The 26,628-nt window shown below is 40.8% G+C and overlaps 2 protein-coding genes across 4 annotated transcripts; both read left to right on the top strand.

Moving 5' to 3' along the window:
• The first annotated feature begins 94 nt into the window (after positions 1 to 94).
• LOC131469719 (protein TASOR 2-like) lies at positions 95 to 12,710 on the top strand. Of its 2 annotated transcripts, XM_058644995.1 has the most exons (10): positions 95 to 2,277; positions 2,593 to 3,035; positions 3,129 to 3,337; positions 4,502 to 4,934; positions 5,523 to 8,888; positions 9,574 to 9,696; positions 9,778 to 9,931; positions 10,025 to 10,130; positions 10,933 to 11,114; positions 11,248 to 12,710. In XM_058644995.1, the coding sequence occupies exons 1-10, from the start codon at positions 237 to 239 to the stop codon at positions 11,358 to 11,360; spliced, it is 7,170 nt and encodes a 2,389-aa protein (XP_058500978.1). In that variant the 5' UTR covers positions 95 to 236; the 3' UTR covers positions 11,361 to 12,710. The 2 variants fall into 2 exon arrangements, with proteins under 2 accessions (XP_058500978.1, XP_058500977.1); XM_058644994.1 differs by having other exon boundaries at positions 2,593 to 3,337.
• Positions 12,711 to 13,999: 1,289 nt separating this feature from the next.
• Positions 14,000 to 22,075, top strand: taf3 (TAF3 RNA polymerase II, TATA box binding protein (TBP)-associated facto). Of its 2 annotated transcripts, none has more exons than XM_058646074.1 (7): positions 14,000 to 14,373; positions 15,301 to 15,543; positions 16,395 to 18,217; positions 18,296 to 18,378; positions 19,899 to 20,169; positions 20,387 to 20,493; positions 21,210 to 22,075. In XM_058646074.1, exons 1-7 carry the CDS (start codon positions 14,208 to 14,210, stop codon positions 21,322 to 21,324), a joined length of 2,808 nt encoding a protein of 935 aa, XP_058502057.1. In that variant the 5' UTR covers positions 14,000 to 14,207; the 3' UTR covers positions 21,325 to 22,075. The 2 variants fall into 2 exon arrangements, with proteins under 2 accessions (XP_058502057.1, XP_058502058.1); XM_058646075.1 differs by having other exon boundaries at positions 19,899 to 20,154.
• Positions 22,076 to 26,628: the final 4,553 nt, after the last annotated feature.

Raw genomic sequence — 26,628 nt, forward strand, 5'->3', positions numbered from 1 at the left:
AATAATAACAATTGCACTACATGTTGATTAGCATTAATGATATTCAATTCAACCAATGCGGACATTTAACAAACTATTTTGTGTTCCTCACAGGCACAATATCTGGACAGAGAAAGGGAACAGTGTCATCTGAAATCCTTCAAGTTCTGCCAGCACTAAATTATGCGGAGGGTGAAGTTGAAAAAACGCTGAGCTGTGATTCAACTGAAGAGCTGTCTGGGATTTTGGTAAAGCATATGCAGAGTTACGCTGCACTGATTAATCCTGGGTTGGAATTAAGTCCCTCAAGGGAAGTTGGCATCTTTCCAGAACAATATGACATTCTGCCTGCCCACAAACACCTTTACTCATCACCTGAGTGGACTAACAAGGCATGGCACAGCTTGAGGTCATACGTAAGCAAACCAGCCTCATTTCAACTGTCATTGTCAAAGGCTTCAGAAATCATGGCAGTTCAACAAGACGAGCAAAGATATGACCTTGATGATGATGTTTACATCCGTCCATCATCACCTGAAGAGGTACAAACCACTTTAATTTGTATGGGGTCAGAAGACCAGGTGACAGAACAAAGACCTTCCGCAAATGTTGAGACATCTACAGACCGCTTATATGGGTCAGAAGATCAGGTGACAGGCCAAAGAACTGTAAATGTTGAGACATCTATGAACAATTGTACGACAAGTATTGAAACACATGTTGACTTAACAGCTGGGCCTCAAAATGATAAATCGGATGATTTGCAACCAGAAGATGCAACCAGTGACTCTGAAAACTGGACTGTACTGATCAAAACTGATGGTATAGCAGCAAAAGATCCCTTGACTCCTGCGACATCAGATGATCTTCCAGCAGAGTTAATTGTCAGCATCACTTCAGCTGAACGAAGTGTTACTGATGAGAGTTTAAGTTTGATCAATACCATGTCAACAATGAAGCATGATGACTTTCAGATTTCAGGTATTTCTGAAGCCAAATTGCAAACTGCAGAATTGATCCATCTGCATGATGAGAATGTGGACATCAAAAGCAAAGATTCCCCTCAGGCCACTCACTTCATTAATGCAAAACCAAGGAAACTACGAAGGGGACATTCCATAGTTCTAAAAAGGGCACCTAAAGCTTGTTCTGAGACTCTCACTTTACAGACCATCAAAAAAGCAGGGAGCATCTCCATGAGACAGAAAGAAGACCAGGCCAGGGAACTAAGCAGTCCTTCAAATACTCATTGGAAAAAATTAAGAAGGCAAAGATGGAAATTTGGAAAACTGTCGTCTAAAAATAAGATTGTGAGATGTTCTTCTGTTGGTTTGAGAGTGGCAGAGAAGAGAAAGTCATCAAAAATTGGACAAGGCTCACTTTTAATGGGACATGAAATGTGTCCTCCCAGAAAGAAAATTGAGCATTGGGACTTAAAGCCAGTTGTCAGTGAATGTGGAAGAATCTTGGTCCCACATGGCTCTCTAGTTACTGTTCAGATACAATCTTTAAAGGATCAGGTTCGATTTAAAAATTATGACCCAGAAAAGAAATTGGTTGATGCCTCAGTGAATGCATGTAACAAAGTCGAAATGGACCAAGACTCTAGCACTGAAACAGCAGTGGAGGACACTGAGACCACAACATCCAAGAGTGAAGTGAGTCAAACTGAAAATCTGGCCAGTTGTTTAAAGGAGCATATCCCGGTAACACAATCAAACAATGGTGCACAGCCTTTGAATCCAAAACATGGTGAGCATTCCTCAAAGGCCGATGTCATAGACCATCCTTCGTCAGAAGAACCCACAAAAAAGAACACTGATTCCACCTCACCACGAAAATTTGCATTAAAAGGCAAATTACTGTTGAATAAACTGAAATCAGTTCTCCTAAGGGGAAAGAGAAAAACATGTATGACAGACGGATCTAAAGATTCTGCAGATAACACTGAGCCTTGTCTCAAGAAAGGCAAAGGTGACTCTGATGCTGGGGTAGTGAAGATAAATGATGAGGCTTTGACTGGCCAGGACAATGTGGTTGTCAAGGGAGTTTCAGAAATGCTGTCGGTTGACCCTCTTTTTGCATATGCCCTTGGACTGACTCCTATAGAGAAGCCAGAGGTACAGAAAAGTGAGGGTCGAGATTGTCAACAAAGGAGAGTCTCATCAGAGACACAAGAACAAACAATTGTAAGCAAACAACAACCTCAAATTATACCATCGGCTCTCTTAAAACAGCGTAGGACGAAAACGCTCAAAAAACATCAAAGCGTCTCTGAAGAATGTGTTAAAAAGACATGTAAGTAATATTTCAGTATTTTTTAATACGCATTTTTTCAGTCCAGACATGTGCATGCCATTGGAACTGATCAACATTTTATTTCCTCTGTCTTTATAACTACTTCTACTATGCTGTCTTTGCTTTGCTAATTATTTGCCAACGCTCAGTTTGCTTTTGCTTTGCCCTTGCTTGTTACATTGTTGCCAGTATGATCCATCTGCACCCAAAGGTGGCTTTACAAACCAATTTTCTTTTTGTTTCTACTGAAACAATAGCATAGTTTACATTTTGGTTCCTGGCAGTAATACGTTCTCCTTTGTTTTGTCTTCACAGGGTGGTTGCATTTTCAAACACCAGCTTGCTTAGATGCTGAAAAACCCAAGTACAAAGAACAGGCTAAAGATATTTCAGTCATGAAGACTGTAAAGGAAAATATGAACAGTACTTGCTCATCTGCAGATGCTTTGAACTTACTTGCTGACTTGGCACTTAGTGCCAGTAATGACCTGTTTCCACCACAAGCAACATTTGGGAGAAAACCTGAGACAAATAAGAAGAGGTGTGAACTTACAAAAGATGTTGCCAGTGCAGAACAGGAGTCAGTTCTTCATGCTCTTCTAAGGCAGCCTGCTGCTAGACCCATTCAACCTCTTGAGTGTTCTTCAAGCCATCTCATGGGAGACAAAGAAATGGTTGACTTAATATCCAAAGAACATAATTACTCATTGCCCCTGTCTTCCCCTCTGGTGTTGGGTTTGTCAGGTACACCTTTCCAGGTACCCCCTTTAAGTGGTTCTACCAGGCTGCTGCACCATTACCAACAGTTGTATGGTAATCAAACTGAAAAAGTACCCCCTTCTGTCTGTCAGGAAGATGGGGGTGAAAGCACCTATTGGACACAAGAATCTATGAAAAAACACTTGGAATGCAAGAAGAAGTTTAGCCACTCTCGCAGTTTTGTCAACAAGTACAAATCTGTTGAAGTCACAAAGCAATGGAAAGGAAAATATGACTTTCATGGCGACAGCAAGTTAGCAAGTGATCCCAAGAGTAAAGGTGTCATGCGAGCCTTGCATGGGTATGTACAGTATATTGTTATTTTTACAATGAATCTGAAGGTAGGGTTGGGGATCCTGGAAAAACTGTTTTAGTGGCCTACATTTAGATGGCATCAGATCAGATCAGATGGCAGTTTGATTGATGCATCACAATCCAATTAATTTGTTCAGGCCATTCCACAGCTGACTGACATTTTTCATTTTTGTGACAATGTATCAATTTCTGGGTTACAATTGGGTTGTGAAGAGGATTTTAAACAAAAGGAAATGCTCCAGACAATGATCTCCCACCCTATCTTTAATAGTAATGCTAATGTTCTGATTTAAAGATTTGTGCAACATACACTGCCTGGCCAAAAAGAAAGTCGCCACCTGGATTTAACTAAGCAAATGGGTAAGGGGTTGCTGCAGTTGGTCAGGTCTAGGTTCAGCAACATTATGTGCCCAAAGAATGAGGTCAGCTGACTACCTGAATATAATGAATGACCAGATTATTCCATCAATGCATTTTTTTCTTCCCTGATGACATGGGCATATTCCAAGATGACAATGCCAGGATTCATCAGGCTTCAATTGTGAAAGACTGGTTCAGGGAGCATGAGACTTCATTTTCACACATGGATTGGCCACCACAGAGTCCAGACCTTAACCCCATTGAGAATCTTTGGGATGTGCTGGAGAAGGCTTTGCTCATCAATACAAGATATTGGTGAAAAATGAATGCAACACTGGGTGGAAATAAATCTTGTGACATTGCAGTAGCTTATGGAAACAATGCCACACAGTGAATGAGTGCCACAATCAAAGCTAAAGGCGGTCCAACGATGTGACCCTTTTTTTTAGGTGGCGACTTTTTTTGGCCAGGCAGTGTATATTAAAACTGCGAGTGGGTTTTGTCCGGGTACTCTAGTTTCCTCCCACAGTCTACAAAACATGCACTCTATATTGACCGTAGGTGTGAATGTGAGAGTTGGTTGTCTGTCTCCGTGTGTTGGCCCTGTAATGGACTGGTGACCTGTCCAGGGTCTACCCCATGTTTGCCCCATGTCGGCTGGGTTTGGCTCCAGCAGCCCCCACAATGCTCACATGGATGAATAAATGAATGTTTGAAAGCTGAATGTTGTAAATTATATTAAGAATGATGTAACTATAACTACTCCTTTTTTTTGTGCATTTCATATTAGGCCATGGGACTTCACCATTCAAGACACCACTGAAGACATACGGCTCATTGTGCACATGTGGATAGGTCTGTTTTACAGCCGGTCAACACCCAGATTGTTTCACATTGACTCGAACTTCACAAACCCGTGTCCAGAAGAGAGTGAGTCTTTGGAAATGTCCACTCAAACGGTACCAACACCACTAAGGACTGAGCTTAAGCCAAATGCCTTGTCAAGCATAGCCAGCACTCAGGATAACTCGGACAATGTTGTCTTGGATGAAGGATCCACGGTTTTGGATTTGTCACTAAGGAACTCCAATGCAGAGTCTGTCACTTCAGATCCACATATCAACCAAGAAAATGCCTCTGTGTCTGGTGAACAAAAAGAAGCAAGTGAAAAATTGAGCACACTCAAGCCCTCCCTGGGACTACAGGAAGCAAGCACTCTACAGGTTTGTTTCTATAAATGCTGGTATACAGAAGGCTAAATTGTGATTTTTGTCAGAATTTTCATTTGGTCTGTCTGATATAAAATAGTCATAGTTACAGTATGTTTCAATTAAGACTTAGCTATCCCATTTAGATAATCTGATGTGTAGAGTCTGAACTTATGCTGGCACTCCAAAGGAATATGTGCCAATATACTATAATGTAGCACAGCCTGTAGTAGGTTGGAATAGTGGCTGTGCCCTGTTTTGATATTCTCGTAAGTGCGGGCAAGATGCTGTAGTTCTGCTTTGAAGTTCTGCTTCATTTTTCATATAATGTACACACAAATAGTTCTCAGCATCTATTAGAAGCTTTCTTCAGACCACAAAAGAAATCAAAGCAAAAATATCAAAATATTGAAAAAGCCCAAGAGAAACGAAGAAGTGAATAGCAATACATAGTTCATCAGTCAGTCATCATCTACCGCTTTATCCTCCACCAGAGGGTCGCGGGTGGTGCTGTGCCAATCTTAGCTACATCGGGCGATAGGCGGGGAATACATAGTTCATAATGTTCAATTCTTATGTTCTGTTTACTGTTTCTTTTTCCAGTGTTGCACAAGGGCAGACTCTACAGAGATAACTGATGATCACCGAAGTCACTGTGAAGATGACAAAACTTGTATTCCTTCACAAAAAACTGGCTGCTCGGAGGACATTGGTATGCCATCCTTAAAAGGATTGTTCATTCTGCCACAAGAAAAGATGAAAAGTGTGTCCAATTTGACAGAAAATGACCCAGCTGCTTCAGGAATTGGCCACATGCTACATGGATTTAGCAAAGGGAAGACATGTATGAAAGGTGATGCCAATATTCCCCAAACTACAGAGATGACATACATCCAACATACATTGGATTCATCCAAACACGGTAAAGAAAAAGAGTCCACAATGGGAGGCAAAGAAATCGATCATACAGATGAGAATAATGAAAGTCAAACCAAAGATTGGGTAAATTGTCCAGAGAAAGAGAATCCATGCCAGGAAGCCAAAAATGAACTGTCTCCAAAAATGGAGATTTGTACAGGTGAAGGTGCTGCTAACAAAGATTCTTCCTGCATTGATGGCAATAGTTTTGAAAAGGAAAAGTTTTCAAGGGAGGAACATAAAGCTACACCTACCCAGTCTGAAAATAATGTGGAATTTTGGTCAGTACATGAAGGAAAACTGATTATAGATGAAGATGCATTTGGAAGACATGAGATTGATGCAAAAGCTATGGAAACTGGCAATGAGAAGTATGATCAGCCATTACCTATGTTGCATGACAGCCCAGATTCCGTTGAGAAGGGTGGTCCAACAGATTGTAGCCTCCAAACACTAATTCATGAACAAGCATCTCAAGCTGAAGATTCCTGCCATGATTTGAACTTGGGGAAGAGTGCTTTGACGGATAAACATGTCATTTCAGAAAAAGCCCCTCATATTCCATGTGGAACAGAATCCATTAACAAGGACACTGCAGTTGAGGAAACCCCAGAAATGGATCATTGTTTGAATGAGGGGGAACATTATCAGGAGGTAGCAATACCAGTTGCTGACAAGAGCTATAGTTCTTTGGATGGGTCCTGTGTAACTGAGTCATTTCCCCTGAAAAAGGACTGCTTGGAAACGGGAAGCAAAAACACGGTAGTGCAAGTCAATTCTGGTATCAGTAGTGACGACCATGAAGTTGAGGAAACAAAATCAGTTGTGATACAGGGAATGGATGACAACACAGCTCGAGAAAAATCATTTCACCACCACTCTCCTCCACCACAATATGAGGTTATGAAGAAGTGTGAAGAGGCATTAACCAAAGAAACAAGTGTGAAAATGGACAAAACAAATGAGCAAATGGGAATAAGTTCAAGCGCGGTTGTATTTCCATTTAGTGGTAGAAATGTGGTAGACACCACACACCCACAAGACAAAACTGAAGATGTTCAATGCCAGAAAGGAATACCTCTTATTAGTGATGCTGTCGACCCTAACTTGCTGACTGAGGTAGGAAAAACACCTGACCTTAATAGTAGGAGGGAAAAGTTGTATTCTGATAGAATATTCCCTTTAAATGTTACTGAAACCATCCAACAAGTAGTCTTTGGAAGTGAGTCTGATGAAAGGTGCCCTACCCCAACTTTGGATGAGAAGCCATCAGAGTCCATACCTGGTCCTACATCGGATAGCAATATTGCAAAAATCAGTGAAAACACTTCTCCAAGACAGCTCGACATGGGCTCAAAACCTGCAGAAGATAAGATGCTAGCTAAGCAAAAACTTTGTCAAAAGTCCAGATTTGATTGTGATCCCAGTCCTCATTACAGTCAAGATCCTGATCTCGAGTTAAGAACCCTACGAGTTCTTCAAAGTGTAGACAAGTTCCTCTCCACATCAAACCACGTCAACAATGCATCCCAGGTTGAAACGGCTGTTAATAAAAACGGTCTTGATCAAAACCCTAACCGTAAACCCATACCCGCTGGTTTAGATCCAAGCCACATTTCAAGGAACTTAAAGAACAAGAAGATTTTGTATTTACAACCAGTTGTGGTGTCAGCTTCTAACTCACCTCTCAAAACTAAGTTAGTGGAAGTACTTGGTGTACAGTTGCAGTTAGACAAAATGGACATGTCTCTTCAAGACAGTTTTGAAAGAAAAGATAATTTACAGGGCTCCTCTACAAGGCAAGGTATTTCTCCTATCTGTAGATCCCCTACCGAGGGTCTTCAAGCCAAGAAAGCAAATGTCCCAGACAGGTATAAAACATCACAGTCCGGGTTAAATCATGAATCTTTTTCACACAGTCGACGTCCCATTGTGGCTGTCAAACCCTCTATGAGTGATGAAAGTCAAGCAGATCGCATCACCAAAGATGGACACATTGAATACCCTGAAGTGACCTGCACTATACCCATCACCATGCCATTGGAAGGGTCAGAAAATTTCATGGGAAATTCCAAACCAAATGATAAGCAAGAATCAAATAAGTCTTCCTCCAGAAGTAGTCACCTGTCAAATATCAACAGCATTAAAGCCAACTTGGTTTTGCAAAAAAACCCGCTTTTAGATCATTCATATCAGTACAAAGGACGGAACAGGACTTCATCTCTATCAGCGCAATCACTGAAATCAGCAAAAAAACATAAAAGTAAGAACAACTCTGAGATGAAACTCAAAGACTGCTCCAAAGCTTCAACGTCAATTGTGGCTGCCAATGACGATAGTGCTATAGAGGACAGTCTCATCAAGGAACCTCAAACTTCCCTCACATGTACAGTGTTTAACACCGACCAGAAGAGTTCGTATTCTTTTCTGGAGCAGGTTTCCAAGAGATGCCTACAAGATGACTTCACACAAGCATCAATTGAACAGGAGCATCTCATCTTATCAGAAAAAATGAAGCAACTTTTGAAAAGGAAGAGGACAACCACGGGCCAACAGGACACACATGGCCATTTGAATTTGTCTCATTCTAGTCCTGTGACAGTGTGCTTTTCTGGTCTAGAAGATCAGGAGGATTTGCTGGATCTCATAGATGCACCGTCACTTGTTGGACAAAAAATCAAGGTAGACATGTCCAACAAAACAGGCATGGCAGACTCCACAAAAGAAAAAGAATTACCAGAAATAGACAAGTTAAAAGAACATGGTGGACTTTCTGGGGTGACTGCAAAATGTGTGAGGTCATATGAAACAATGATGGATGAAGTTTGTTCTGCCAAGAAGGCCCAATCTACACCCAAGCACTTCCAAAAAGACAGAAATAACAAAAATGTGGAACCAAGTCATAATTTTGACGTCTGTGATCAAATGAAACGAAGGATGGATGAGAGCTTTCGAAGCTATCTCAATTCAGTTGTGAAGAAATCCTGGAAAACAAAGTACAGATTTTACATACTGGAGACATCTGACGACGACCTCTTTAAAGAAACAAAGGTAAAAGAATAATTTCCCTTCATAATTCCTTACTCTCTGAATTTGTTTCCATAATCACTTATTTGCATTTGATAATGGGATATCAATTAAAATTTTATCTTTCTTATTTTTTTCCATTTTCAAAATGTTCAGGTTTGGCATTTATCATAAATGTGCATATAAAATAGGCTGATTGTAACCAACTTAAAGATTGATTATGAATAGGGACTGCATGACAGCTGTCAGAAATTTAATTAAAACAGGGCTGCAGTTTGGGTCATAAAACTGGCCATTATCAAACTGATGCATGTTCAGCTGTTTATTTCATGTTCAGCTGTGGTGTATTTAAATACTTCAAGAATGATAGCCAAGACCGTCTCTGGGTTGGTTTGAGGGGTTTAAAAGCCATTTTTCCACTCTTGATGTCACCGGGTCACAGTGGCAGTGTCTGCACTTGGCATTTTGGGGCTCAAAAGGAAGAATGTGCATTAAACCTGTTTTATATTCAGTCATCGTGATTGCAGTGTTGATATTAGTGTCTCTTTCATCACAATTGTGAGGTTAAAAAAAAATAATCACACTCCAAGGTGCACTCAAATGTTGTTTTGGGAGAATTTGATTGTAGACATTTGTCAGTTTGACAAATGAGTAATTTCATGATTTGTTTTCTTAGAATTTGTATTTCCTATTTTTTTTTTTTCAACAGGCACAGATGGAGTCTGAGGGCCATTCTGCTATTCAGCCCACTGAGTTCTTCCATGGTGAGAATAGTTCTTCATCCCTACTCATCATCCTCAGGAATGAAGACATTGCAGAGCACATCTCCAAGGTAACAGCTCATCTGCTGCAGAAGATTATAACAGGCTTTTTGCAATAGAAAATCATCAATTCATGCTCTCTGATATCCAAGGTCCCTCGTTTGCTCGAGTTGAAGAAGACACCAGGTGTGCAGTTTGCTGGAATTGATGAACCAGATGACGTTGTGAATCTCACCCACCAGGAGCTCTTCACTCAGGGTGGTTTCATCATGTTTGACAGAGCAGCATTGGGGGACATCAGTCTTTGTATGTGAACCTTTTGTTGTATAAAATTGTATTATTTGAGCTCATATTTTATCCAAGTGCCACTCATGATCTCAACTTTGTATTGATTTGTAGGCAACATGAAAAAATGCTCAGAAATCTTGCATGAGCTAAGCAAAACGGGGAAGTGGAAATGGATGGTTCACTACAGAGACAGTCGACGGCTGAAAGAAAATGCCAGGTAGGTGCAACTTGACAAAAAATAACTTTCTCTCACTTCCCAGTATGGCAGGATGCAGCTGGTCTTGGAGTCTCGGAGTTTAAACATGAGGGAACGGTAACAAACAGAGTGGAGAAAAAATACATTCTAACTTTTCAGTCACAAACATTTTATCTTTAGGTTGTTTTCCTTGTGTATGTGCATTCAAAAAGGCAGCAAGTACTGCCTATATGACCAGAAAAGTAATTTTTTAACATCCATCTCAACACATTGGACCCAAAATACCAATCCAGGGAATCCAGCACTCCTTAAAATTAAAAAGCCAATCTCACTAATGAGCTTAAGTTAAAAGGTGGTGTAGTAATACCTGTGTGCAATTATGTCAAATGTAAATCTCTCAGTGTTCGGCTGATGCTGTTTCTTCTTTTAAAATCTGGTCTTTTGACTCAACATTAGATACTGAATAGATACTTTAATAATCCTTTACAGGAAATTACAGTGCCACAACAGCTTCAAGACAAACATAACACCACACATTTCCTCAGATAACTTCCCTACTTCACTACTAAGTTAAATAATATAACATATACATATATAGTGTGTGTGTGTGTGTGTGTGTGTGTGTGTGTGTGTCTCCAGTAGTTGCTCAGCCCCGATCACTGAGCTGGCCTTCCTGATCAGCTTGTCCAGATCTGGCCACTGCTGAACGGTAAACCCTGCACAGCAGGGGTTGGAAGATGTTAAATGGCCCTAAGCCTCCTTAAGAAAAAAAAGTCGACTTTGTCCCTTTATACATACTTACGTATTCTTCTCCCACGTGCAGGCTGAGTGCAGAGGCAAAAGAGAAGCAATTCTTTTTAAACTCTTGCCGAGACGCTGGGATACTGGAGGTGTTGCCTTACCACGAGTGTGACGCCATGTCAAGACATCAGCCCGACTACCTCACATGTTTGGTTCGCTTGCAGGTCCATAACATATCAGCCCGCTACCCTGTTTTCATAACAGGTGAGATCCAAATACGCTCTTCTCAATGTTTTAAAGGACAGTGTTAATGACTTTTGCTCCTTGTCAGAGTCGATCTATGTCTCAGTTAACCTCTATTACCAGAAGGAATAATGTGTTTTTTTTGTTCTGACAGATGCGACTACAGATGGTACATTTGGGAGAAATGGAATTTTCACTCTGACGGTGAACTCTTTCCTGACAAATTCCTCAAGTGAAATATTTTTATTCAAAAAATCCAATGGATGATTCAGCGCACAACCATTACAAGACTCACTGGATGTGAGGACAAAACTGTCCAGACATTAAATACACACCAGTGTGACTTATGACTTCATGCCTAACGATGTAGGCAGCAATAATTAATGTTTCAACATGTTTTACATTTTCTTTATTTGTAAACGCGGTTATCATTCAGTTTATGATGCCAATGCATTTGCAGCTTTGTTGTGCATAGCGTATTTATTTTGTAATAAATCCATTCAGTTGTTTTGTAATGTTTAAATATTTGTAAATCCGTCATGTAGTTTATAATCTGACTTTATACAAGTGCAACATAATTGTTTATAGTGTTTGTGTATTGTGATATTTTGTAAACTTTGCAATGCTTTGTCCGGTCCGTACAACGAAGTGAAGTTTGCCAGTTCTTAATGATGTGTGACATTTTTACAGTCGCTAGTGTATATACTGTGAAGGTTACTGTCCAGGATTTTTAACTCATGGTCAAGCAAGACAAACACAACTTAATGATGAATATCTTGAATTGTGTTAAAAATCTATGAGCATACATTTTTGTAGAGCACAAATGAGAGTTCAGAGAATAAAATGTTTTGTTTCACTTCGAAGAAAATGATGAGCATCTCACGATCTTTCTGTGGTGCCATAAAATGATGCTGCTACTACTTTATCACCTCAATTGTTCCATGGGGGACTAAATGTAACTGCAATTATTAGCTCTTGTATGACTTATGGCTAAAATTTCTTGATCTTTATCTAGTTTGGGAACCACAAGTTAAGTAACAGGCTTTAAGGACATGGACACAGACATGAGTGGCTGCGTTAGCCCATGCATGCAACTGTTTACACACGGGTGTCACCAAAGAAGAATAATTACAAGCTTGTGCTGAATAAATGAGAATAAACTACAATGGAAAACTATTTGTACCTAAATTTCACCAGAAGAGGGCGTCACTGGGAGTAAATAAAATGTCTTTCACAACAGTGACTGCAAGCATTGTATTTAACATTTTGCAGCAAAAGCAACATTCCAATTGGTTTGATCAGTTCAAATGTCTATGCAAATGAATCTGTTAATCAAGTCTAATCAAGAAATGATTGATTGTCATTTGACACAGTGAGCAGTTATTGAAGTAAACGATAAAATAAAGTGTTAACAGCCTGACAGATGCAGGCAATTGTTCAACCCCAGGATTACTGTCTGCATAATTTGATTTGATAGAAGATGAATATTTTTTTAACAGAACCTCTAACTGGTGGCGTCTCAGAGAAACTTCAAACTGCTTTGTCTCCCCCACAAAGGCTGTACTCCTCTAAATACCTCAATCCTGTTAAAATTCAATAAAAATCATTTAAAAACAAGTCTACCCATGCAGTGCTTCATAGATATTCAATATGTATAAAAACAATTATGCATTTTGTGACCTGAACATTGAAATGTTGAAACTTGCCTGCGGTTTTTGTATATCATTTGAAAAATCCCTTTAATTACCCAAAATGTAATATGATTACATAACAATTTCTACAACATAAAATAAGCCATAAAAAACAATATATTTATGAATGTAGATTTATGAGTTAACCGACACTAGGTCAACACTAGCCACACCTTGTAGCATACCCTACTTTTGTTTACTTTATTTAGAACTTTGTTTATATAGCATTTATTAAAGCCTTTATTGCCTATCTACCTCTAAATGTGACCATAATTTACAAATTGCACGTCATTTATGATCGATTATCGACTGCATCAGGTCTGGCACCAGGAAGTATTAACTGAGGGGGGTTTAGATAATTGTGAGAGGCCAGCTTTGCACATTAAATAGAATTAATTGATTTATCAATGTGATGGCTTCAGACACATGTATTTTGGCCAATAATCATGTGTGATTGACAAAGGCATTAAGCCAGTGGAATCTAGAGGTGAGACTGCTCCCTCTCTCAAGTGTCAGGGAACGAGGCCTTCAAAAGAAATATACACTCTCTCAGAACTCTTTTCACTCTCTGTTGTTTGCTACGCTTCCACTTAAAAACGCAAAACACGTCTGTTTGGACTGCTGTAGAAATATTACTGCCTTTGAAAAAGCAAGGCCTATGGTGTTTATAAAACCTCAATCTAAGCTAACAAAAAACACTTTTTAAACAAAAAGAAGTGTATGAGCAAGCAACTATTCATGATGCAAAATATTTATGGGTAGTATTTTCCATATCTGCCAATACATGCCCTAAACCATTTGCAAATGCAAATATAAACAATTAATTGTGTAAAAAAAACAAAACAAAACAAAAAAAAACCTTAAGTGTAAATGAATGTAGGAATACAATATTTTCTGAATAAAAAAAAGTTTGGTTGGTTGGTGGTGTCTTACAGCAGCTGGCGTCCATCAAGTTCTTCTGGAAAAATAAAATAAAAGAGTATTTCTGCGCACCGTCGGACGGTGATGAAGCGCTCGAACACAGTAACGCGCTGAGCGTCAAGAATATCCGGCTGCAGCCTGTAGCGCTCACGACACGCCTTCGACTTACGACATGTTTCCGCCGTGACGGTTAGGGATCAAGGGTTGAGTTGCTGTAGGGGGCGTGTCGTGAGCGATACAGGGCTGCAGCCTGACCCTTCTCCTGAGTGGACGAGCCTGGTCTAGTGCGCATGCGCAGGTTCAATATCGGGGATGGGTCTATCGATGGAATCAAGATGGCGACTCTGGCAAAAGCGCCAATATATTTACTGAAGTAGATGTCTAAAATTAACCGCGTAGGCCGGTTTTCTCCAGCCCCTCGGGGGTTTGTGAAAAATGAAGACTGGAAACATGCTCAGGAAGAGGAATTGACCGGGTTTAATACCGAAACTTAGTCAGCGAGATGTGCGAGAGCTATGCCCGCTCGCTGCTGCGTGTGTCGGTGGCGCAGATCTGCCAGGCTCTGGGCTGGGATGCCGTTCAGCTCACTGCCTGCGATCTGCTGTCCGATGTGTTGCAGCGATATATCCTGCAGATGGCCAGGGTCTGCCACCGGTACACCGAGCTCTGTAAGTACTTCATGTGCCGCCTCGATTCATTTTGAACCTATAAACCTGAAGTAAGTCGATCACGTTGTTGTTGACTGGCTCTGTAGCTGGCGCCCCCTACCTAGCAAAGGTTGATGTGTCAAAAAGTACAGTGGCTCCAAAGCTAATCAGCTTTTTTCTCCCCTTTCTCTGTTTTTGTTTTTTATTCTGTCACCGAAATGTTGTCTATCTGTGGACAACACAGTGTTTGTATGTGTGTGTGAGTTAGCAGTTTGCCGTGTTGTCTGTAAATGAGTCACTTTTAGTGTGAAACCTGTTGAGCATTATTACTTGCTTTAGCTTGCATGTCAACAACAGTCAGGGAACCTCTTCGTATGAGCAGCAATCAAACCTTTGCTCTCAGTTTATCGTCAGATCCTAATCTGAGGTTGAACTAGGGCTGAACGACGAATTGGTTTTAAAATGAAAAGTGCCGTTTGCAGCCTTTGCAATTATCGGTTAGCAAAGGCTGCAATGTATAATATACAGTGTGCAGTATGGTAAGAACATTGAAGGATTGGTCAGTTATTTGATGCTGTCTCCTGTGGTAATGTTCCATTATATTTTAAATCTACATTAGATTAGTAGATTTAGAAGTAGCTGTGAACATAGCAAAGCATGTTAGGGCTGTATGATATCAGGAAAGCATGCACTATGCCATAACATTCTGCTCTGGGTTTGTTGCTAACACAAACCCAGACACCTATGTGGACACTGAGAAATATCGCGTACATTTAACACCAACAATGTGGTTTTTATAGAAAAATATTTAAATTGAACAAAGTACAATTCTCTTTTCATTTCTCTGCCCATCAAAGTATCTGTATCTGTCAGATAAATAGCAACTAGATATTTTCCAGGACTTATTCTTCCCTCTGTTGACTGGCCTGTTTTGATGCTGAATTTCAGATGGAAGAACAGATCCTGTCCTGGATGATGTCAGCCAGGCCTTCAAGCTGCTGGGTGTGAGTCTGAGTGAACTGGAGGACTATGTGCACAACCTGGAGCCCGTGACATTTGCCCATCAGACACCACTCTTTCCTGTTAGCAAAAACAATGTCCTGCAGTTTCCCCAGCCTGGAGCCCGAGATGCAGAGGAAAGGAAGGACTACATTCCACATCACATGCCACCCCTGGTCTCCTTACAAGAAGGTCAGATCTCAAAACATTTACCACATATGGCGTGGAGTGATGAGGCCGAAAATCACAAAAATGATCACGATGAAAAGTTTTCAGATTAATAGATATCAATAACTATCATGATAAACGCCAGATAATGAAAGATTGAGTTTTGCTCTGTCGTAAAAGTTGAAGAAACCTGTCAGTTGTGGTTCTTCCTGAGAAAATACACTTAAACAGAAACACGTCAGAAATCGGAGGTCATAATATATTATGTTATATCTTGGAGTGTGTGCAAAGCTTAAACGTGATATCGATATATAGAGGTAACTATAACAAAGGTAACAAATTTGTTATATAAATTGAACCTTTGTTATAGCGCTCTTAACACAGATAATATTGTGAGTTACAAAGTTACAGAGTTGTTGCCCTACCACCACATTTGTGTGTGAGTGTGTATTCAGCATTTTAAGATTGTTTGATAAATTTGTCAGGACACCATTACCAGTTCACTCCTCCAATATTAATATATCTAGCAGAAGTAATGAAGTTTATCCAATGTTGATAGTGGCTACAATCTGTTTTTGTTTTTGTTTCCAATATTTTCTTTCCTTTATTTTGATTAGAATGCTTGATTAGAAATATCATTAGCCAGCACCAGAAACTACACTCTTCATCAAGACAATCAACTCTTCTGACCATTTTAACGTTTATGAAAGTGGGATTATTAAATTGTAACTAAGTCTACGTAATGTGGCAGCTGCACATATAAAATCTTAGTCTTATTGGTTTGATGGTAGTGTTATCATAAAAATAAGAAGTGGCTGTGTTAAAACAGATGCTGTGCTTATGCTTAAGTCATGTTATGTTGCTTCCCTCTCCAGAAGAAGAGGAGGAGGAGGTCCTTGCTGACATGGGCACTTCAGCTGAAGCAATGCAGGTGGAACTGGAAGAGGATGAGGAGGAGATTGAAGATGACGAGGCAGTCAATGATGAGAACAATCCACTGAAAAGGCACCTAGACAGTCCCGATGCAGCTATTGGCATGATGCCGACTTCTAAGAGACCACGCATGTACCCTGGCCTCAGCCCAGAATGGGGGGTTGAGCCCCGGGAGCCCCTCACTTCTCTCAACCCACAACGTGTTCCCCCAGGCATACTGCCTTCTCATGATAGCCTCGACCCCCTGTCGCCTGAGTCTCCCCCTGGAGCCCTGCCTTCCTTCAGACCTCAGCTGGCAGTACCAAAACACCCTGAGCAAAAGGGCCTCACCACTCCTGGAAGGAAGCCTAAAGTCTCATCTCCTGGCAGACAAAGGACTAAGTCCCCTAAAGGGGTCATTCCTGTTCCGGTGGGTGGCAGTCCCATCCATTCTCCAAATCCATCTAAGGAAAGGAAGAAATCACCTGGCAGAACTAAGAGTCCTAAAAGCCCCAAGAGCCCAAAGATGGTTTCAGTCAAAGCATCTCAACCGCCAAGCAAGACAGAGAGTATGCACAAGCTACCGCTGTCTGCGATCAGTGAGAGGATGGGCAAAGAGAACATCCATATGCGTCAAAATATAGAGGACAGGGCATTAGCTGAAGGTGCTTTCAAGAAACTAGAGCCTGATAACACAGCTATAGATGACTCAATTGATGCTGTGATAGCCAGAGCTTGTGCAGAGCGGGAGCCCGATCCTTTTGCTTTCTCATCAGGTTCTGATTCAGATAGCAATGGTCTCTCCAGCCCCAGGAGGCTGACCATCATGGAGCCATCTACACCTAAAAACCAGAGTGGGGCCAGCAACTCTATGAAAGACACATCAACACCTCTTCATCTACAGGCACACATAGGCCAAGGAAACTGGACTATGGACGATTCAATAAATGAGGTTATCCGAAAGGTCAACCAGGGGGGTCCGTCTGCACCCCCACCAAGCCAAGGAGTATTTGTATCATCAGGATCAGCCTCACCACCTACACCAGAACCTTTGCTCAAGGTGTTTGAGGAGAAGAATAAGATTGTGTCATCAGTAGAGGTCAAGAAAAAGCTGAAGAAGGAGCTTAAAACTAAAATGAAGAAGAAAGATAAAGACAAGCAGAAAGACAAAGATCGTGAAAAGGACAAGGGCAAGGTAAAAGAGAAGAATAAAGATAAGAACAAGGATAAAAACAAGGAGTTTTCCAAAGATATCAAGATGCCCTGGAAGGATTTTGGAATCAAGGATGATGAGCACTTTGTTCAGAGAGACCTGAATCTGCCTGAGGGGTCCATCAAGATAAAGTCCAGAGATGGAGATGTCCCTAAAAAAGAGAAGGAAAAGCACAAAGACAAAAAGAAGGACAAAGAAAAAAATAAAAAGGACAAAGATAAGAAGGAGAAGAATAAAGACAGAAACAAGGACGACAGGCAGAAACAGTCTGCGCTAGCTCCCTTTGCTCTGGGTGAAGTCCTACCACTGTTTAGCCCGTCAGCTTGCCTTCGCATGCCCGCTATACTTCCTCCTCTGCCTCCAATGCTCCAGGATAAAGACGTGAAAAGCAAAGAGAAGGAAAAGAAGAAAGACAAGAAGGAGAAGAAGAAAAAGAAAGATAAGGAGAAGGACAAGGAGCGGGAAAAGGCCAAAGAAAAGGAGAGGGAGAAAGAAGAGAAGAGGAAAGAAAAGGAGAGGGAAAAGGAGAAACGGGAAAAGGAGAAGGAAAAAGAGAGAATTAGATTGGAGAAGGTAAGTTTCCTGGTTCAGTTTGACATTTTGTCTTGGTGTGTCTCACAATGTCACTTACATTTGCCTTTGTTTCCCCAGGTAAAAGATGAAACTCCAGCTGTTTTACCATCTCCAGTCATCCCCCGACTGACACTCAGAGTGGGAGCAGGCCAAGACAAAATGTAAGCATCTAATAAATCTTATCAGTAATATTCTTTTGTATGTAAGGTGAGGTTTTCCTTGAGGCTTCTTTAGATGCAATATCAAGAACCATTCCAAACTTATTTCTATAGCACGTTTTCAAAACAACTGAGTTGACCAAAGTGCTGCCAAGCTACCTATAGCTTGTATCAAATGTGAGGTCAGAGCTGTTGTCTTGTTTGCTTGTAATACTTCTTAAAATCTGATTGTTGCCTATTGTGTACCATAAAAGGTCCTCTCTAAACATTCCATGTCCACACAGAGTTGTGTAGTCATTCTGCTCAAGCCTGCATGCCCACAATTCCAGTCATTCTAAAATGAGGGACCTTGTCAGTCTAGTGTGCCATGTCTACCTAATCCAACATTCTGTTCCACTCCATAATAATGTCCCTCCTGGATCATGTGCAGTCGACATGTACACTCACAAATGTTTGGGCTGCATAGGTTCCATCCACTTGTGCTGTTGTGGATCTATACGGACGACATTAATGTCATGGGGACCTCAGCCGACTCATGGAATCATACATTTGGCTTTAAATTAGCAAATCTAACATTTTAAAATGTTTTAATCTGTCTTTAATGACAAAAAACTGTGTTGTTGGGGGGGGGGGGGGGGAAGATTTTTGTAGTATTTTTTATTTTTTTGGTTTCCATATAGAATTTAATCTTTAACCTCATTGTGATCTTATTTTCAAGCACGGGTTAAAGAACAAGACTGTACCATATTATAGACTGTTTCCACCGAGTGGTTTAGTTTAGTACGTCACAATTCTTCTTGTGTTTCTATTGTCAAACATCAAGAAGGGTACCTGAATAACCCTTCTGTACCTGCACATGCCAAGAACGCAAGAATGCAGGACATCCTCCGTCGATACCCTTTAGTCGTGTTTCCATCATGGTACAGTTCGGTTTGGTACAGTAAAGCCCTCAGTCAGGCTTGTGTTTTGACTTAGAACAGTGCCTTTACTTGGTAGGCGGGGTGTGCGGTGTGCACTGTACCTAATGGCCGCGCCAGCGAGATACGTAGCATGGCGTTAACGAACAACGTTAATGAACGATGACATTGAACGTGACCCGACAGACAACAATGGAGGACATCTAGCAGCTAAGCTCGGTTTGTGGCTGTTCGTCTCAACAAGACGTCAAGCTTTGTATGAGAATAGACTGAGGGCGTTGAAGAAACACCAGTCACGAGAGTGATGCTTTTCTGTCATCCAATTAGCTGACTGTCGCGGGTCTAGCTCCACCCGTACCGTACCATTACTCCGGTACTCCAAGGGAAGGGTACCGAAATATGGAATGGTTTGGGCTTGTTATTTTGGTACTACTAAATATGTACCGTACCGTTCTACGTGGTGGAAACGCAGCTTTTGTTGGCCAGCTATGCCGTATCAACCTGATATGAAGTCACGCTATTTATGTTGCTGACGCCGCTGCGTACACGGCTACCTAAATAACATATCCAGGATGCTGACTTGTCTTTCTCTCTGTTCATGTCTAGTGTTATCAGCAAGGTGGTTCCGAATTCAGAGTCAAAGACACCAGCGCCAAAGACCCCTGCTGCCAAGTCTGGACCTGGGAATCGCCCTCGGACACCTCCACCTCCTCCCATGCTCACACCAATTGTACCCATTCTGCCTCCACCTGCGTCTCCACTTCCAGTAGCTCCGGCTCCGGTGTCATTGCTCTCGCTGGGCCCCATGTCTTCTCCTGCCACTTCCGTCAAACCACCAGTCCGCAGCGTAGTTACTGAAACTGTGAGTGCCTACGTGGTGAGTGCTCATTGTGGTATCAACATGTTATTCATTTCCAACCATAAATGCATGCATTTCCGGTGCAGTTCAGCTATAACAGGTTTTCTTCAGTCTAGGTGATCAGTGTATGAATTACAGTTAGGTGAGATTACATGGCGAGTTATGTATGATAAATATGATTATGTTTATGCAGGAACTGTTTTTTTTCATCCTCTGGTTTGTGTTTCATCCTAAGATTCGAGACGAATGGGGAAACAAGATCTGGATTTGTCCTGGATGCAACAAACCTGATGATGGCAGTCCCATGATAGGATGTGATGATTGTGATGATTGGTATCATTGGTAAGACAATTATTTTCCCTTTTTATTTGTCTATTTTCGGGCTAATTTGTGTTTTTAATAGAAGAGTTTAGTTGAGCTTAGCAAACAATTTACTTACTATTGTTCAGAATTTGTAGTGTAAACATACACAAAATTCACTTTTGGGTGAGTTTTCAGTTGGTTGCTCCATATTTTGAGAAGCCTCTCATGTGATGTATGATAATTAGTGATAGTAATGCGGTAGTTTGTGTGAGTAATGCTTCATCCCTAGTACAAAACACTCTAATGTACATGTTTACAAATGTAGGGTTAATGTTATAATGTCCACTCAGACAAGTGTTTACTCGTGACTCAATTGTTAAGACCTGTAATCTCTGTTGTCCTCATAGTTTCATGTGGGTCAGTTATGAGAGAAAATAATAACATAGCAAGCAAATAACTTACATTTTGTAATAAACACTTTAATGCGTGTACATCAGCACATTATTATTTTATTTAAAGATAGGACATGCTGGGGTTTTTTTATCCTAAAACTTTATCACAGGTAACTCTTCTTTCTGTTTTCAAACTGCTTGTGTCATCATAATAATTTTGGGCCACTTTACTTTACATCCTGTAATGGTTTGCGATTAGTATCTGTTCCTCTGCACCCCCCACATCCCCATCGAAATGTAAAAGTAAACGTTTACTCAGCAGTTTCTCCTCCAGCTCAACTCTCTTCCTCTGTCTGCCCCCAGGCCCTGTGTTGGAATCCACGCAGCGCCACCCGAGGACCAGTCGTGGTTCTGCGTTAAATGTTCCAGCAAGAAGAAGGACAAAAAACACAAGAAAAAGAAACACAAACCACACTGAGACTATGCAAAAAAAGCACACATTTTGGACTTTTTTTCCAGACTGAAAGCCATCACTGAACATTTGTGGCACTGCTGTAAAATTAAAAAGAAAGAAATTTTTGGCTGATACTAACTTGTAATGATTTTTTTAACGATGTCAGCCGTGATGCATTGTGATTTACTAAGAAGAAATGGCTTCAACCAGCACATAATTCAGCCTTTGTCCTCATATGAGCTCTGGTTTCCCCTCTGGTGCACCAGTAAATTGTTTGCTTGTCCAGTTGTAGATCACAACACTTGTGTTTGTATGAGGAGACTTGTCAGTTTGTGTGAGCTGAGGGCTAAAACAGAGCAGGACTGGAGAACAGCTCACATATGTTGTCTACATTTCTTTCCTTCATGTTGCTTCAAAGGAATGACCACCATGTCGAACTTTCCCACGGTTTTCTGCAGTATCATTGTACATAGTGATGATGGCACCAGACGTGTGTGTATGTGTGTGTGTATAAAAGTGTAAATACCAACATCCAAGCCAAGTGCATTTTGTCCTTAGGATTCTGAATTGTTAAATCCATTTTCAGATATTGGTTTTTAACTCAAATCATTTTCTGTACATTTTTTAAATTTAAAGTTTGTATTTTTATTTTTTTCTTCATATGGATTTGTCCCCCGGAATTATAATGTAGCCATGCTTGTAATGTAACTAATTTCGCTGATACTTCAATATTAAAGATGAATAGTCTGTGTACTCGCAGACTTTAAGACCTAAAGCTCATTGCCATCAAAACTGTACTTTTTTTTACTAAATTTTCTGCATCTTTACATCTTTAATTGTTTTTTTACCTTTGACAGACATCTCTACATACACTCTTTTTCCAGTCGCTGTTGGCTTGCATTTGTTTTCGATTGGAGATATTTTTTTACAAACTGATGTTGAACTGAACCACCTATGGTTACAGATTGAGCTCATCCTTGCAGCAGTCTGTGCAATGCATTAGCCTAGATTTTGGTGCTTTTCTACTAACATGTGATTCCACACTACACCCACACTCACTGGCTACTTATTTAGGTATTATGTGAACCTGGCAACGTGTGAAGTGAGGGTTTTGAGGGAATTGAGAGTTTGCTCTCTGCATAAGTGTTATTTGGGTTACTGTTGCCTTCATATTCTCTGCTGACCTCTGGCATTAGCAATGTTTATGTATCTTCTCTGCTGCTCACTGCATATTTAGTCCTTTTTGTACCTCTGTGTTCTCTGTGAACCCTGGAGCTGGTTGAGTGTTAAGATCTCAGTAGATCAGCAGTTTCTGGAAAATACTCGACCTGTTTTGAACCAACGTGTCACTTAAACCACCTTTCTTGCCGATTAGAGCTGCAACTAACGATGGTTTTCATAATGGATTCATCTGTCGATTATTTCCTCGAGTAATCGTTTGGTCCATAATATGACAGAAAATGTTGATCGGTGTTTGTCAAACCTGGAAATGAGGATGTTCTCAAATGTCTTGTTTTGTTTGTCCACAATATTTTGATTTCTTTGTTATCTGGGACAAAATAACCAGAGCATATTCATATTTAAGCAGCTAAAACAATACAAAATCTTGTTTTAATCATGGAAAAACTTCAAACCGATTCATCAACTATCAAAGTAGTTGACGATTAATTTAGTAATTGATTAATAATCGAGTAATTGTTTCAGCTCTATTTCTGATGCTTGGTTTGAACGCCTGGGGGGTCTTGACCATGTGTACATTGAGTCGCTGCGTTGTGGAGATTTGCCGATAAGATAGTTTGTTGAACAGGTTTACCTAATACACCTGTTCAACAGGTGTACCTAATAAAGTGGCCTGTGAGTACACGAGAGGGTTTGACAGTTACTGTGAGTCTAAAACTTGTTTTCTGAAATGATTTAACGTCTTGAAAACCTGTGCTGTTTTGCGACAGTTCCCCTGAACAACCACATGGTGTCATTCTTTATGCACAGTCATCGTGGCATGCTGCCTTCTGATATGTATAGAAGAGCCTGGCGGGGCTCACATAACGCATCCCCCCCCCACACACACACACACATGTATGAGTGTATGTCAGAAATGCAACAGGTGTCTTTTAGTTGATGGATGTGGAATTTTTAACTCACCAGCATGCCTTGAAAATTAAACCAGCTCCAGGCATGTCACCCTTCATTAGGAGACCTACTGATGACTGGGAGTGTAAATAGAACATACAGCCGCTCGGAAGCCTCTCGCCTAAGAATATGCAGAGAAGAATGAGCTTTAAGATAGTGACCTCCTCGGTTCCAGTGGATGAGCCACTTATATGACACACGTTTGACCGAACCTTTTGCACATGTTTCAGGAAAGAGGAGTGATTAAATGTTCCACATGCAGAAAAGAAGGTTTTATTACCACCCATGTGTAACTTAATATACCGAACTGTGAAAGGCGCATCAGCGTTACTCTGCTTCTTATTTCTGGGAACAATCAGTCCAATCGAGGGGCTGGTTGACCTCAGAAGTGCAGCTGGTAGATAATGTGGCACATTGGAAAGTCATTTAAAAACGAGTTGCAGTATTTTTAAACCTGTCTTTGGCAGAGCAGAGTGTTTGAAAGAGCCGTTGCTGACAAAGTGCTCTGGAAAAGCCCATTAAAATTCATCCAAATACCAGTTTTATTTACGTTGTAAAAGGTTGAGTTTGGTATATAACGGCAAACCCACCACTAATGAGTCCAATGTCCTTATTTGGTGAATGCACTTAGAGTCAAACAGTAAATAGAATGAATGCTCTAATACGACACCTTGATTAGATGCCATTGCTATTTATAAAACAGTCCTGAATGATTCACTTTTCAATTTTTAACTTCACCCCTCTCACTTTGAGTGCACGTCACACACCACTGGCTTATAATGATGATCTGCACAGTGTGTGTCTATCACCCTGAATTAAAGAGGAAGTGGAAAAGTGATGTGTGACCAGAGGAAAGGGGAAGTAAAATGGCTGCTGCCCATGCAAAATAAACTGACATTTCAATGTGGTGCAGCTCTTTATCATATGAAAAACATGTTGCCATCACAGACCGTCCCCTTTACACATTACAGGGACACAGTATGTTAAATTCTTACATTTGTCGTGGAGGGGGGAAAAAAAATCAACAAAAATGTTTTCTTCTTTTATTTTAGCAGCAGCCTCAGATTCTTCCCCGAACAGTGTCTGATGTGAAAGGTCCTCCCTCCGTCTCCGATCACACATGCTGGTGTCAGATTCATACAGGCCGGGCTTTTTCCTCGCATCTGTTAGACCATAAATTTTACTGTGCGACCTGTAGAGCTCTGACACTTCTGACATAAGTTAAAGTTTTATTTCTTGTAAAGGGAAAAAAAAGAAAGAAAGAAAGAAAAAAAAAACCTTCACCTCATCATGTCCAGATGCATTTACATAACCTGTTAAACAGGAGACGGCTGCTATAATTCAAAATCTTTTTGATTGAATCATTATACTTGGGTGGAAATTTGATTCATAGTATTTTTTATTTTATTTAACTATTATTTAACCAGATAAAGTTCTGGCCAAGAGGTCATCAAAGACAGATTACAAACAACAATTTAGGAATTCCAAACTTTTCCTCAAACTAAAAGTGAGTAAAATAGTTCTTGAGACAATAACCTGCGGGTCACATTTCCAAAACAATCCACATTTCATGTCAATCTGGCATTTATCAAAATAGAATGGTATAGCGGTAATGTACTAGTTCTGTTAATAATGAATACAACCAGGCCAAGTAGAAAATGAGGTGTTTTATTTAGCTTCGCCTACTCAGTGTTGACTGACAATAAAATGAAATGCTGGTCACCCTCTCAAAACAGGACAAATGGGTGCGTTTAAAAAACAACAATCAAATAAAACCGATGTCTTTTCAAAAGCCTGGATTGCAGATCACACTGATAAACAGAACTGTAACTGGCAACTGGTACTTTCAGCTCTTTCTGTCCATCAAGCGAGTAGAAAGTATGATTCTGTGAGAGAAAACTATTCTATTATCATAATTATGACAATGTATATACATACGTAACAAACTAACTTTTACAAACGTTTAAAGCTCATGCAAACGGTGCGTGGCATCCACACACGCTACAGTGCACAATGTGCACCGAGTTGTGACAGTTTCACTTTTTAAGCCACAAAAACACAGACAGTATTTGCTCATGCGTGGCAGTCCCACGGGGCCTCACAATCGGGGAAAAGGGAAAGCTGGTGGTTACTCTCACTCACGACGAGACCACCTGCAGAGCTGTTTAGATGCTGCTGTCTGACCTATGTGAGTGGCAGCCGCAGCACGGAAGCAGCAAGACCCACTTGCACTCAGCATGTTCCTGCTAGAGCGGTGCATCAGCCGTGCTGCATTTACATCCGGCACTGTACGCATGCATCAGCACCCATTTTGTGTTGTTGAATGAGTTAACTTTCAACCATCATGCGACACAGTCCACACCGCGTAATCTCACTGCAGTGTGTGGAGAGGGACCCTCTGTTATTCTGCGCTCTGCTTGACGCCCGTGGCACTGACAGAACTGCATTTCAACATCACTCTTTAAAATATTCATGTCAGCAGAATAGACCACGGCTGAAATGAAGATCTGTGCCACGATCAGAGGAAGTGCTCGGCTGCACTCATACCAGCACACACAATGACATGACCCTGTTTCAGATGACTTTCCTGCTTAATGTCAAGATTACTCTGCAGGGACACAGCACCCAAGGGACAACGAGGCCTAGATTTAATTTCTCCTGGGTTTTTTGTGCGGCAAAAAAAATTGTGACAAATTGCTCTTTAATTTTTAATCGGATGGTATGATGGAGGGACGAAAAAAAAATAGGTGCTGTCAGTTATGACAGGATTCATTACAAAGTTCACTAATGTACAGCACCTCCAAAGATCTTTGCATTCACCATATTCCAACCTGCAGTATGTGGCTCATAGGACACGCAAATGTACTCTGTCAAATGCAAATGAACATGGTGTCTTTCAGAAAAACTACCTTCCCTATGACCTGAATACTGCCCTCAGCTGAGCATAAGGACAGCCAGTAGTGATGTATACAGCAAATGCCGCCAATACGGAGTAAACTATGCTGGATAGTATTTTATGTAGGTCAGTGTTGTTCCATGATCTGACACGCTGTGTTAACCACATCCGCTCAGGTGAAGGAAAGTTCTCCACCTGTCACACACAGGGTTTTGTGTTTTTTTTATCAGTCCACTCACAGAGGCTGAGCAGAGAATGGTTTTAATGTTTACCTTCAATATGTGCAGGTGCTGAGAGAGGGG

This window comes from Solea solea, chromosome 12, assembly GCF_958295425.1.
Source record: "Solea solea chromosome 12, fSolSol10.1, whole genome shotgun sequence".
Taxonomy (NCBI): domain Eukaryota; kingdom Metazoa; phylum Chordata; class Actinopteri; order Pleuronectiformes; family Soleidae; genus Solea; species Solea solea.

What these genes read in the sequence shown, in the direction of transcription:
- LOC131469719 (XM_058644994.1), top strand. Translation starts at nt 237, where the DNA reads ATGCAGAGTTACGCTGCACTGATTAATCCTGGGTTGGAATTAAGTCCC. An exon ending in AGGAAGCAAGCACTCTACAG is followed by an intron (nt 4,935 to 5,522) that starts GTTTGTTTCTAT and finishes TTCTTTTTCCAG; the next exon opens with TGTTGCACAAGGGCAGACTC. An exon ending in TTGCAGAGCACATCTCCAAG is followed by an intron (nt 9,697 to 9,777) that starts GTAACAGCTCAT and finishes CTGATATCCAAG; the next exon opens with GTCCCTCGTTTGCTCGAGTT.
- taf3 (XM_058646074.1), top strand. Translation starts at nt 14,208, where the DNA reads ATGTGCGAGAGCTATGCCCGCTCGCTGCTGCGTGTGTCGGTGGCGCAG. An exon ending in GGAGCAGGCCAAGACAAAAT is followed by an intron (nt 18,379 to 19,898) that starts GTAAGCATCTAA and finishes GTTCATGTCTAG; the next exon opens with TGTTATCAGCAAGGTGGTTC. An exon ending in AAACTGTGAGTGCCTACGTG is followed by an intron (nt 20,170 to 20,386) that starts GTGAGTGCTCAT and finishes TTTCATCCTAAG; the next exon opens with ATTCGAGACGAATGGGGAAA.